Source organism: Chiloscyllium plagiosum, unplaced genomic scaffold (genome assembly GCF_037043375.1).
Source record: "Chiloscyllium plagiosum isolate Xiang-an unplaced genomic scaffold, Cpla_swu_hap1 HiC_scaffold_16, whole genome shotgun sequence".
Taxonomy (NCBI): domain Eukaryota; kingdom Metazoa; phylum Chordata; class Chondrichthyes; order Orectolobiformes; family Hemiscylliidae; genus Chiloscyllium; species Chiloscyllium plagiosum.
In genome coordinates this window covers 77,569,142-77,583,703 of record NW_028270154.1, presented here as the reverse complement: position 1 = coordinate 77,583,703, position 14,562 = coordinate 77,569,142, and the positions used below count along the sequence as shown (strand labels likewise).

Here is a 14,562-nt window from a genome sequence, read left to right as displayed (position 1 = left end):
TGTTAGGTGCATTAGTCAGGGGTGAATGTAGGGGAAGGGGTCTGGGTGGGTTTCTCTTCGAAGGGTCGGTGTGGACTTGTTGGGCCACAGGGCCTGTTTCCACACTGTAGGGAATCTAATCTAAACATGCCACTCATATCAGGGGCAGAGTTGAAGGAACCTGGCAATGATGCTAAAACACTCCAGGAAGAGTTACAAAAAATAAAAACTGGCCTATGCCCTTAGATTCTGAGGGGGAAATACACCATACACCTTCTTAACCAACTTCATTGTCTTCCTGCTTCCAACTGCTTTCAACAATATGTGTCATGTGCCGGGTTTGGTTCCACCTTAGGGTGACTGTGTGAAGTTTGCACATTCTCCCCGTGTCTGCGTGGGTTTCCTCCCACAGCTCAAACATGTGCAGGTTCGGGTGGATTGCTGAATTGGCTAAATAGAGGCTAAATTGCTCGTAGTGTTCCGGGATGTGCAGGCGAGGTAGATTAGCCATAGGAAATGCAGGGTTACAGGGATAGGGAAGGGGAAGGGGAAGGGGCGGGTCTGAGTGGGTTGCTGTTCTGAGTGTTGTGAAAAGTTGATGGGTCTCCACACTATAGAGATTCTACGATCTATGGAAATGCAGACCAAGGTCCCTCTGATCCTTTGTATTTCCCAGGGCCTTACCGTTCAGCTTGTCACCCTCACTCATTGTTTACAATGCAGAAGTGTTTGACGATTGTTGTGGACAGGATGGGCCTTTTTCCACGCTGCTACGACTCCTAACCCACATGCCTATGCTGCATGTCATGACTGAGTTCCTATAGAGTCACTTGTCTGCGGAAGTAATTTTAAACTTAAAAAAAAATCCGTTCTGGTTCTCACAGCCCACTTGAGGTTTAAAGGTTTGAAAAAAAAGTTTCTTTGATATCCTGAGTATGTTATCTGGGTCCATATGGGATTTACATGGCCTCTGGGAGGGTAGGTAATTAAACTGCCCTCCTTCCAGCCTTCATTTGGAGGGGTCTTGACTGTCAGTATTTATGGTAGTTCCCTGGATTGGATTAACATTAGCAGGGATCTCCATCCTTACATAGAATCGTTAACAAACTCATTACTGTTTTTGTTTTTTTTGGGGGGGTGGGGGGTGTTGGCTGTTGTGGTTTTATTTGTTATTTTTCGTACCAGTAGATGTCACTTTAGAGCGGCGTGCTTATTTTCGTTGGCACTTAGAGCTGACGGGGTCAACCACAATCTGGGGAACGGCGAGGAGGAACAACGTTAACACGTGCAACTCTGAGGCGAACATTTTAGTATTTATTCTTCAGTCTTAGTAATTAACTATGAACCATTGTCTTAAGCTTTAAAGCGTGGACGACTTTAACAGTTTTTAAAAAAAATCTAACAGTTAAACTGATTTTTTTTCTAAAATCTCATTTGATAAAGCTTAGAAAATCTGCAAACACTCGTGCGAACTCTGTGTCCTATTAACAACATTTCAACTTCTGGTCACCAGCTACATAAGTTTCAGTTCTGTTTATTAACTGCCCGGTCGTTGCATCGGATTCGCATCCTCGAGTTGTTTTTCCATTGACTTTCGATTCCATTTTTTTTTGTCTCCCTGCCGATCACTTCTGTTTTTTGTCGCTCACAGTATTAGTTCCTTGTTCGCGTCCCCGGGGGTGGAGTGGTGCTTGGGACACGGGTGGTCTTCACAAATCCAGAATGCACGGTGCACTGCAGAAGTGAGCGACTGACGAGGCTCGCTCTGAGAGTAACCCAGCAACTCCAAAGCCGCCCAGACACCACCCTCGCTTCACTGTCTCTAGTGCCTGACTGCATCTGAAAACACTGTAACTGGTTTCATTTGTAAGCCCACCGTACAGGTGGCCGAGGCATACACCTTTTCAAGAGACATCGACCGTTTATGTTAAGCAAGCCATTGGAGGACAGGCCTGAACATTTCAGAATTAAAGTCTAAAATAACACCTTTTGTAGATCTGATAAAGCAGTGGAAATGACTGGTGATTGATTCAACGTCTGCAGTCTCTTCCTCCAAGAGGGCTTCCTAAACAAGCCGGCTCCTCAACAACCGGATTATCTCTATTCTTCCCCTCTCAGTGTCCGATCAGTCAGGAGGAGGCTCGGAAGAGAATCTGCATCAATTTTTGGCGGAAACTTTTTCCGGAGCAGATAGTGGTGGCTGCAGATGGAAGGGCTGGTGCTGTAGTGATGATCTCTCCTTCTCCCATCCCTTTCTGCCAGTGCCTCTAATAGCTGAGACGGTTCATCCATCCACCTTTTAGTAGTCAGCGCCAGTCTGAGACTGCCCAGCACCAAGGGCTGGACCTGTGATGCCGCAACTTCTGATCCTCTTCCGATAATGTAATTTTAAACAGCGGTGTGAGCAGCTGAAGATGGGGGGCAATCATTCTCACAAAACTCCGGTTTTTGATGAGAACGAGGACGGTAAGTGCAATCAACATTAAAACTTTGGTGTCATATTTAGTTTGAGGTGGAGTCGTGAAAATGTTCAGCCTCCTTCAATAACAGGGTTAATATTTTGAGTCAATGTTTGGAAATAGATTTAACGTGTGTCCGGGAACCGTTCAAAACAAAGCTGACCCGCTGTCATTTTGAAATAAGGAGCTGCGTGAAGATTATAGCCATGCTAGGTGGAGAGTGGGATCCAGAAAGTAATTGTAATTGTAGGCAAGGAAGCTGGAAGATTGATAGTAACTTTAGCAGATTGTTCCTTTTGATATTCCTGATTAATGAGGATATCATAGTCAAAAAGTGCGGTGCTGGACAAGTACAGCGGATCAGGCAGCATCCGAGGAGCAGGAGAATCGACACTAATGCCCTAAACGTCGACTCTCCTGCTTCCTGACGGGCTGTGCTTTTCCAGCGACACACTTTTTGACTTTGTTCCTTTTACAGCCGCTTGAACCCAAAAATACCCTGGAAGATATTTGCATCATTTCTTTCCTTTTAATCAGAGTAAACAATCCCTGTCCCATATCTTGGGCATGTCCAATGTTTCTGGTTCATCTACAGTGAGACAAACAAACCAGGAGTTCTACACTTTTTTTAAGAAATAATTTCCGAAATATATGTTACTTTTTTTATGAGAGTTGTGCCAAGCTACTGGTGGCCCCTCAGCTGCCTTCAAATATTCTAGTTGTGTTCAGGCAGGTTGGTTGATTAGGGGGTGAGGACTGCCGATGCTGGAGATCAGAGTCAAAAATGTGGTACTGGTAACTGTAGGTTAAGGGTTGTCGCCCCACATCAAGCAAGATTGACCAGGTGACTTTTTACTCTTATTGTCTACCATCCGTATATTGTAAGGATTTACAGCTTAATAATCAACCTGCTTCATCACATGATGATTGCATCTTTCATGGGCTGACGAATAGGAACTGGTGTGGGCTGTTCAACACTTTTAGTCCATTCAGGGCAAATCTGGTATGATATTTTAACTCCTTATTGTACAAATGGAAAGTTTTCTATTTTGGCAAAGATTGGACCAGCACCAGGAAGTTGGGTATCCAATTAACAGCAAAATACTGTGGATACTGGCAAAAAAAATGCTGGAGAAACTCAGCAGGTCTGGCAGCATCTGTGGAGAGAGAAAGAAGAGCTAATGTTTTGAGTCTAGTTGACTCCACTTTGAAATTCAGAATGCCATGGCCTCTTCGACATATCCATAACATAACTAGCTCTATCATGCCTCAGAACATCTGCTACTAAACCCCTCACTCATACCTTATTAACCTCCAAGATAAACTATTCCAATCTACCATCTTGCATACGGCACAAAACTTGAATGCAACTGAAACTTTGGACATATCCTAACATGCCAGAAAAACTGCTCATCCATCTCCCCTGTGCTCATTAGCCTAAATTTGTTCTGTGCACTGATGTATGATTTTTGAATTCTCATCCTTGTTTTCAAATTCCTCAGCAGAAGTGTCATGTTGGACTTGAAGTGTTAAACCTATTTCTCTCCCCACAGCTGCTGTCAGGCACTTTGTTTTTGTTTTAGTTTAATAGTAAGATTTAGTATAGATTACTTACTTACTTACTTACTTACTTAGTGTGGAAACAGGCCCTTCGGCCCAACAAGTCCACACCGACCCTCCGAAGAGCAACGCACCCAGACCCATTCCCCTACATTTACCCCTTCACCTAACACTACAAGCAATTTAGCATGGACAATTCACCTAACCTGCACATTTTTGGATTGTGGGAGGAAACCGGAGCACCAGGAGGAAACCCGTGCAAACGCTGGGAGAATGTGCAAACTCCACACTGACAGATGCCTGAGGCAGGGAATTGAACCCGGGTCTCTGGCGCTGTGAAGGATCTGGCTCAGCTGGAAGTTGGGAAGAAGTTAAGTTGAATAATTAGGAGAAACCACAGAGAGGAATTTTCAGTCAAGAAGAGGGAGTGAGAGAATAAGAGATAGCCAGCTACTTTCACAAACAGCCCTCATGAGCTCTTCATCCCATTGATACCTTTGCATGATGTATGCTGGGAGGAGGTTCAGAAGAGACTTCGACAGCCTCTGACTGCCCAGAGAAGGTGTAAATAATGTTTACAAGGATGATATGAGAACTGAGAGCTTATACTTAACAGGAAAACTGAACAGGCTTAGGCTCAATTCTCTAGAATGTTGAGGGTGAACTCAGAGACTATTAAGAGTATAAATAGATTTTATAGGATAGAGAAGGCTATGTTGCACCTTCTGGGAAAAACCAAAACTAGTTAAGTAAAATTATTACTAATTTATGAGGGTATTAAAATAGGATCTTATTGCTACGTTGTATAGCTGAGGTGGATCGTGTTGATGTATTGAAGGAAAAGTTAGTTCAGCATGGTGGAGTAAAGGAATTGAAAGTATTGTTGATGGAATTCAGATAAAGAGGTGATGTGGAGGTGCCGTTATTGGACTGGGATGGAAGAAGTCAGAAGTCATACGACACCAGGTTATCGTCCAACAGGTTTATTTGAAATCACGTGATTTCGGAGCAGTCCGAAAGCTTGTTATTTCAAATAGACCTGTTGGACTATAACCTAGTGTTGTGTAACGCCAGATAAAGAGGGTTCATGGTGAGCAGAAACATTGTCACAAGCTAGTTTTTTTGATTGAATGTGCAGTTCCACATGTATTAGAGACAAATGTTCTCATGGCTTTCCCCAATGGCAACTTGTCTCTGTAAATATGTATTGCTCCATATGGTATAAATATTTAACTCTGATATGTTCATCTGTTATTGTATGAAAGTGAGATACTTAAAACAAAACTCCTGTCTGCTATTACCTCACTCCCCTGACTTGCTAAGCATTTCACATCTTTTTATAGTGGCTTTAGCTTTTAAAACTGAAGCACTTAGAAGTAAATGGACTGATTAGCGATAAACAACATTTGTGTGGGGGCGGTCATGCCTCACTAACTTGATAGAATATTTTGAGGAGGTGATGAAGATGATAGATGAGGGGAAAAACTGTTGCAGTCGACATGGACTTCAGTAAAGCCTTTGACAAGGTCCCTCATGGCAGACAGGTACGAAAGGTGAAGTCACATGGTATCAAGGGTGAACTGGCAAGATGGATACAGAACTGGGTTTGTCATAGGAGACAAAGTAGCGGTAGAAGGGTGCCTTTTAGAATGGAGGGCTGTGACTAGGTGTGTTCCACAGGGATCAGCGCTGGGGCCTCTGTTGTTCATGATCTACATAAACGATTTGGAGGAAAACCATAGCTGTCTAATTAATAAGTTTTCAGATGATACAAAGATTGGTGAAATTGCGAATAGTGAGGAGGATTGTCAAAGGATGCAGTAGGATATAGGTCAGTTGGTGGCATTGGTTGAAAAATGGCAGATGGAGCTTAATCCAAATAAGTGTGAGATGATGCATTCTGGAAGGTCAAGTACAGTGAATGACAGACTCCTTATGAGTACTGATATGCAGAGAGATCTGGCTGTGCAGATCCACAGATGACTGAAGGTGGCAGTGCAGGTAGATAAGTTAGTAAAAAAAGGCCCATGGCAGGCTTGTCTTCATTGGAAGGGTCATTGAGGATAGTCAAGTTATTATGCAGCTTTACAGAACTTTAGTTAGGCCAGACTCGGAATATTCATACAGTTCTGGTCATCACACTACTGGAAGGTAGTGGATGCTTTGGAGAAGGTACAGAAAAAGTTTATCAGGATGTTGCCTGGTTCGGGGGATTTTAGCTGAAAAGAAAGGTTGGATAGATTGGGTTTGTTTTCACTGGAAAGCAGGAGGTTGAGGGTGACCTGATAGATATTTATAAGATTGTGAATAGTGTGGACAGAGTGGAAAGTATGAGGCTTTTTCCCAGGGTGGAAGGGTCAGTTACGAGGGGACCCAGGTTCAAGATGCGAGGGGGAAATTTTTAAAAGAGATGTGTGAGGCATGCTTTTCACAGTGTTGAGTGTCTGGAACGTGACACCAGAGGAGGTGGTGAAAGCAGACACAATGGCAGCATTCAAGAAACACCGAGATGAATATATGAAAAGGAAGGGAATAGAGGGATACACATCCTGTAAGTGAAGACAGTTTTAATATGGAAGGGCAAAATGTGTTGGTATCGGCTTAGAAGGCTGAAGAACCTGTTCCAGTGCTGTATTGTTCTTTATTCTAGCTATGTTATAATGGTCTGCATTTTATGTATATACAGTGGTCCCCTGAACATGCAGGGATGCGTTCCAAGACATACTGTGGAAGCCCGAAACCGCGGAAAGTAGCAAACTCATTCATTTAAATGGGAAATTTACCTTCCCAGCAGCCCCTGGTCCCTGGTTCTGGAATATTCCCAGTAGTATGTTTGGGCCACGGTAAATCATGGGTAACTGAAACCGCGGAAACAGAACTTACATTTTATGATAGTACCTTTTAATTGGAAAAAATAGTACGAAAGAATTTTGTAAAACTGTTTTATAACACCTTGAGAGTGTAGTACTGGAAAAGTGCAGCAGGTCAGGCAGCATCTGAGGAGCAGGAGAGTCGACGTTTTGGGCATAAGCCCTTCGACAGGAATCCAGCATCTGCAGTCCTCACTTTCTCCTGTTTTATAACACCTATTTTGTAACACCTAGCCTTGTAAGGAAATACTAGGCTAGGTTACAGAAAATATAATTAAAGAAACCGATTTTAAGGACCATTGTAAAGAATGATAAAGAGTTGGAAAAGTTTAGGAAGAGATTTCGGAGCCAAAGACCTAGACAACTGAAGGCATGGCTATCAACTTAAACTCTGGGATGTGCAAGAGGCTGAAATTGCTGGAGGTCACAGGAATTGAAGGGTTATAGGGCAAGAAGAGAATTCAAAGTTAGTGAGAGATGAGGCAATGGAAGAATTAGGAAACAAGGATGAAAATTCAAAATCAAGACATGGCTGGACTGAGTTAATGGAGGTTAGTGAGCGCGGGATGATGGATGAGCAGATTGTTTTGTTCAGGTTAGGATATGTCCAGCAAAAATTTTAGCTCTACTTAAGTTTTGTGCAATATATAAGGTGTTAGGTTATGTAGAAGAGTATTGGAATAATTCAGCCTGAGGGTTTCAGCAGCTGAGGCATGAAGGAGTTGGACAATGTTATGGGTATTTGGAACAGGTTGTAGTGTTCACTTGATGAATGTAATACTTAATCTTTCCTAAGCGCCAGATGATGTTTAAAGAAAGGTTAGTATAAATTCACTTAATAATTCTTGAACTGTCAATAAGTGCAGGGATATTCTTATTTCACCAGGTTGACTAGCTGTCTCCTGACGAATCACTATGGTCAGAGGCTGAGCGCTGACCTTTATAGAGATTTAAAAAATCATGAGGGTCATGGATAGGATAAATAGACAAGGTTTTTTCCCTGGGCTGGGGGACGTCCAGACCTAGAAGGTATAGGTTGAGGGTGAGAGGGGTAAGATTTAAAAGGGACCCAAGGAGCAGCTTTCTCACACAGGTGGTTTGTGGAATTAACTGCTAAAAAAAAAAGTGGTGGAGGATGGTACAATTACAACATTTAAAAGGCATCTGGATGGGTATATGATAGGAATGGTTTAGTGGGATATGGCCAAGTGCTAGCAAATGGGGCTAGATTAATTTAGAATATCTGGTCAGCTTGCACGTGTTGGACTGAAGTGTCAGTTTCTGTGCTGTACATCTCTAAGAATCTATGACTATAGGAAAGATTATTTTGACCACCACACAATTTTGTCATTCTATATGGCTTGCTCACAATGGAAAATAATGACAAACATGTCAGAAATGACCAGTAAATCCAAGAAGGATTTCAGGAGAAAAGTCTTTATCAAGAGAGCAGTTAGAAAGTGAAACTAAGATGAATCATATGGGCATGTTTATGATTAAACTAGATAAAGAGGGAGAAAGGCATAGGTGGTTTGATTAAATTAGATGATCCAGGACGGAAGGAAGCTTGTAAAAAATAAACACTGCCTGAATATGACGTAATTTGTTTTATTTCTTGATTGGACATGGGTGTCTCTGGCCAGGCCAGATTTATTAACTGCCCTCTGTGCAAGTAGGAATAGGTAAGTGTCATCCACATTGCTGTGGATCTGGAGTCACATGTCGACCAGACCAAGTAAGAATGGCAGTTTCCTTCCCTGAAAGACTATATTGAACCAGATGGATGCTTTTTTCCCAATAAGACTTTCATAGTCGTCATTAGACTCTTAATTCCATGTATTTGTTGAATTCAAATTCCAGAATCTGTCATGTAGGAGTCGAACAGGTGCTGGGATATTGGACTGATAGTTTAATGATACCCAGGCCATCACATCCCCGGAGGTGATACCTGATAGCTAATAATAGGTGATACATAATACCTAATTCTTGGTATTATTTTTGGGATGCAAATTATCTGAAGATCAAATGATGCCATTCTGACACAATTTATTTGCTTCAAGCTGATAAGGCTGGCCCATAGCTTGTTCAGAACAGAGCAGTGAACCTCTCTGCATCACATTTGCTGCAGGACTTTGATCACTGTTTATAGACAACATCTCAATTTTTCTAAAATAAATCTTGGCTCTCCCAGATGTTCTGTGAACATATATGCAGCAAACAAAACCAGGTCTGTGTGGACCCTCTTATCACCACGTAATTCTCTTGTAAAATGCATGACCAAAATCTTTGGTGCTTTGTGCAAAATGCAATAAACTGCCTATGTCTGATATTTCTTAAATGTGGATGTTGGCAACCTCTTAGATCTCTGCATTAAAATGGATTCATGAGGTTAGGCTAATCTTTTTAATCCTTTTAAAAGCAAAAATTTGCTTACATGGCTTTTTCCAATGCATATTCAAAAAGTTAATTCAGTAATTTCATTAAAATATTACTCCATTGTATGAGTTGTCAACTGAGTATAGGCTCATCTATTCTGGTTATTGCATTCTTTTTATGGAGTGCATAGGAGAAGAATATAAGAGATAAAAGAATGGAAAATTATTTCTTATTTTTTATTTTTCTCTAACACTGTGGTGCAAACTCATGCTGGGGTGCTTACATCCTTCCTATTCTGGTCACTGGCTATCCTTTTTTGCAGCAGCTTGAGACTCAATTGGCAGCATCAAGGCTGGAATTGGTTCTGGTGTGCATATTTCTAGTAGAAATCAGTTGGTATGAGCAGAAATGTGAATACCCATTTATTTGGGAAATGGAAAATTTGTAAAGCTGTAATAGAAAAACTATTATGTGTTTGAGACCTACCACAAGGAGATCTCCTCTGTTGTAACTGATCTGGAATTGCTAGTTACGAACAATGGGTGCCTGAACAATAATTTAACTCCCATATATAACACTCTCTTTCCTCTTGTGTGCTTCTGCAGTGGAGGAAACATTTTCTCACGTTGGGAGTTTGAACATATTATTGTATTATGGATTTAGAAAACATTGTCTCCTAGTTCATGGTCTCGTGCCAGATGCTAAATCTTTTCTACAGGCAATAAAGCATCTTTTAAGAGAAATCCAGCAATGAACTGAACTTGAAATTTACAATAACTTAGTGTAACTTACTGCGATTGCCTGATTTCGCACAAGTACTTATGCGATAACATTAAATTTACAGGTCAGATTTGCAACTAACTGATTCCTCATCACATGGTCAACCATCAATGAACAAGATTATACAACATCTAATCAATTATAAAATTAAAATCAAAGGAAATGTGTACAACCCGTAAAGCACACCAGATAAATGAGCAGTTAATCTGATTTCTAGTGTTGTTAGTTGAAAGAAGAATGGTAGCTTGTATACTGAGAGGAATTCCTGCTGCTCTGTGAATAATAATATAATACAGATTCATTAAGGTCCAGGGTGTAGGTTTGCTCGCTGAGCTGTAGGTTTGACATCCAGATGTTTCATTACCTGGCTAGGTAACATCATCAGTGGCAACCTCCAAGTGAAGCGAAGCTGTTGTCTCCTGCTTTCTATTTATATGTTTGTCCTGGATGGGGTTCCTGGGGTTTGTGGTGATGTCATTTCCTGTTCATTTTCTGAGGGGTTGATAGATGGCATCTAAATCTATGTGTTTGTTTATGGCGTTGTGGTTGGAGTGCCAGGCCTCTAGGAATTCTCTAGCATGCCTTTGCTTAGCCTGTCCCAGGATAGATGTGTTGTCCCAGTCGAAATGGTGGCTTTTTTTCATCCGTGTGTAGGGCTACGAGGGAGAGAGGATCAAGTCTTTTTGTGGCTAGCTGGTGTTCGTGTATCCTGGTGGCTAACTTTCTTCCTGTTTGTCCTGTGTAGTGTTTGTAGCAGTCCTTGCATGGAATTTTGTGGATGATGTTGATTTTGTCCATGGGATGTACTGGGTCTTTTAAGTTTGTTAGTTTTTGTTTGAGTGTTTGTGGGTTTGTGTGCTACTAGGATTCCGAGGGGTCTTAGTAGTCTGGCTGTCATTTCTGAAACTACTTTGTATGGTAAGGTGGTTAGGGTTTCTGGCTGTGTTTGGTCTGCTTGTTGTGGTTTGTTCTAGAGGAATCTGCGCACTGTATGTTTTTTAAGGTCCATTTTCTTTGTATCTCTAGGCTGCCAAAATCTTGAATGAGTTCCCCTACCAAAGGATAACACCCCTAACAATTACCAATCTCTGTATTTCATGTGGTTACATTTTTGGAGAAGGACTTGATCTCCTGACCTTCTGATTTATAGGTGATGGCGCTGCCAACTGAGGCAGGCTGCACAAAGAATTTCTAACTCCTGGTGCCTTACTTTGGGAAAGTAGCTAACTTGGCATTTTTTCAGTGAAAGGAAGGTTCCATTCCATCACTGTGCTTCATTCTACTTCTGATTTATAGATTTGTTCGTGGCTCCTTTGGACAACAAACTAAACACATCAATGTAATAATGAGGAATGGAGACGAAATCTGTTTACCAGTCTGTATTATGAGTTGACTCCACAAGAATGATGATAAGGGTCTAGCTATTAGTTAACGTAGCCATTTAGGGGCTGGCATGGTGGCTCACAGTGGGACCTGGGTTCAATTCAACCCTCGGGTGACTGTCTGTGTGGAGTTTGCACATTCTCCCCGTGTCTACGTAGGTTTCCTCTGGGTGCTCCAGTTTCCTCCCATAGCTCAAAGATGTGCAGGTTAGACGCTAAATTGTCCATAGTACCCAAGGGACGGAAAGTTAGTTGGATTAATCATGAGAAATGCAGGATTACAGGGAATAAGGTTAGGGTCGGATGCTCTTTAAAGGGTCGGTGTGAATTCAATGGGTTGAATGGCCAGCTTTGACCCTGGAGAGACACTATTAGCATCCGGTTTGACAAGCTAGATTAGGATAAATTCATTCCAATTTTCCTCCACTGGTTTGTTTTTCAGGAAGTTGCGTGTGAATGAGTGTTGTGTATAGAATTCTGCTGGTAATGATAACATCAAAGAGAAGGCAGGGAAGAGGCACACCAAGTATATGAAGGGAGACATAAATGGTGATATTTCTAAAATTCAGATGAGCTGATAGTTTTATAAAATTGCAATCTAATTTTAAAAGTGATATTTAATCATCCAAAGTAAAGGATTGTGGAATAATCTTCTTCTCTTATACTTTATTTATGTAGTTTATCAGAAATAATTATTCATAAAGTACACATCAAAACCGTTTAACCGTCATGTAGGGAGATGTTCTATAAAGTAGAATTTCTATGTTTCAATTAATATTGAAGAGTCTTTTGCTTTGAATATTGAAGTTGTGTTGTTTGTCTGTTTTCCTAGGGTGGGGTTTGTGGTGTGGAGAGAGGAAGAAACAGGGAATGGTGAAGTGCTGGCAACCCTGTTCCCAGTCTCCAAACCCGAATTCATGAGACTTGTCAATCACCTCCCATAAGCAAATATAAGAGCTTTTTGGATAATTTCCATCAGCTAACTATCCTGTTGCATTGAGAACTCAATCTGTGAAAGAGCAATCAAAATAGCTGGATTTTTAAATGTAATTAAATTTTTACAAAACCTGTTGCAGAACAAGACTGTAGATACAAACAACTTGTTAAGTTTATTATGAATGGGGTGATGAGTTTGATGGATGTTTCTGGTTTCAGGTACTTGTCCCCTCAAATTGCTGTGCCTGGGCCTTCTCCAAAGTTGAAGGTGTGCTTCATTCAGAAATGCTATGTGCAATCCAGATGGAATTACAAGGGTGTTAAAGAGATGGTGGAGGCCTGAATGGGTTAACACTCATTCTTTTGCTTTGCACCCAGAATGTTTGCATTTTAGGTACAAAGCCAATTAAACATTTCCTTATTTCCAGATCGAGCTCTCCTCACCATAGTGTTAGTTTGATTTTGTTGTTTTCTGATCATCTCAACTGGTGAAGCATGAATCACTCTCTACCTTATACTGGAGGCAACAGAAATACTACATATTTTGATGTACTTTAACTGAGCTATAAATTATTTAACAGGTGATTCTGTGGGGTGATTGAAGCAAATAAACTACTTTTGTCTGAACATATTATAATGACTTTGGAATTATGCATCTCTTCCTTTGAGATTTACACCAATGGATTATTGCTGTAGAATGCAATCACAGGAAAGATCACACAACCTGATCCAGTTGTAATGTCCAAGGAGATTTTCTGGCCTTGTACAGAGTAAGGTGTGGTGTGTTCTGGAACACTAACACATTCTTTTGAGAGGTTGTAATAAGTTGCACTTCATTTGTTTTCAATGCTAATGCTTTGTAGCAAAAATGCATATAGGGTGTTATTTTCTGTACTTGTATTCCCAAACATTCTCCATACACAACACTATATGATGCCACAGTGACTTTCTCATGACAACATTAGGCAACTTAAATATTCTCTGTTTGTATGTTGTCAACCCAGTAATTGTGTTATATTGTTTTAAAACTTCACCTTATTGTATACATCTCAAAGGTATTGTTGGAGAGTTCTGAATCATCCCTTATAGTGAAATATGAACAACACTGACACATTACATGTATCGTCATAATCATACTGGAGTAAATAGTTCAAATTGATACTACTCGGTGGCAGGTGTTCTAAATAATATTGTTAGGCAACTAAGTTGGTAGGAGTTTTATCATCAAGTTGTGATTTTGAGCCTCCACTCCAGATACTTGAATAAAGTAAGAAGTAGTACAGAGGAGGATTCTTAACTTCAGTCCATTCAAATCAGTTGTCATTATTTTACATTCTTGGCTGGAGTAAGTTTATTGAGTGAACAGAATTACAGTAAAAATAACTGCAAAAGAGATACCTTGCAATGAAGCAAAACGTATCAAACACTGACAAGATGGAATGCAACACGAGAAAGCAGATGAACATGAAACTACATGGCATCTTTCCAAGTTACAAAAAGCAAATCAAAGTTGAAACTACAGTCAATAAGTGAATTCCCAAATCACAGACTAGAAAACCCCAGGAATACCTTTTATTGTATGGGTGAAGAGTACTAATGAAGTGAATAAGGTGATTTTTGGCATATAACCAGTTTCCGTCTAATTGCCTTAATTTAGGTGTGGTAATGAAGCACTTGTGTACTTGTGGTAATATGTTCAAAATGATTGAAAATTTCTGGCTGCTGACTCTGGCTCACAAATTGGTTGCTGCAGGCTGATGAACGATTGAATGAGCTGTAGTTACTGACTGCCCCCATTGATTAATCACCATTTGCGTATTATTTAGCCGTCCTTCACTCTTATTACAACATGACCTATTATTCTTTAACAAAGATGCCTTTCTTTGGAAAGACTTGCATTTTTATTTAATGTGAGTCTTCATCTATTTTAACATCAACCCCTAAATTTCAGAGGAACTTTAGAACCCCTGATACTCCAAGAATATTACAGTCTTCTGAATTTTCTCCAAGCAGCATCTGCTTAGATTTATGGTTAGGTTCTCACAATGAAAATGAATGTTTGTTTCAAATTTGTCAGCAATGAATAGTGTTGAATTTTACTGTACTATGTCTATTCTATTGTACTATTGGACAAAATTCTGCAAGTAAGAAAATACCTAGTTATCAACATTTTCATTAGGCTAGTGTGCCGAGTATTCTTGCAACTAATCAGCAGACTTT

At 40.6% G+C, this 14,562-nt stretch overlaps 1 protein-coding gene across 2 annotated transcripts in view; it reads left to right on the top strand.

Moving 5' to 3' along the window:
- Positions 1 to 1,247: 1,247 nt before the first annotated feature.
- stk32a (serine/threonine kinase 32A) overlaps positions 1,248 to 14,562 on the top strand; it is a 289,304-nt gene continuing 275,989 nt past the window's right edge. Inside the window, exon 1 of one of the 2 annotated variants that reach the window (XM_043703956.2) lies at positions 1,248 to 2,445. In XM_043703956.2, the coding sequence (XP_043559891.2) occupies positions 2,394 to 2,445 (52 nt within the window). In that variant the 5' untranslated portion in view covers positions 1,248 to 2,393. The remainder of the gene's footprint in view (positions 2,446 to 14,562) is intronic. The other variant, XM_043703955.2, reaches the window with a different exon arrangement.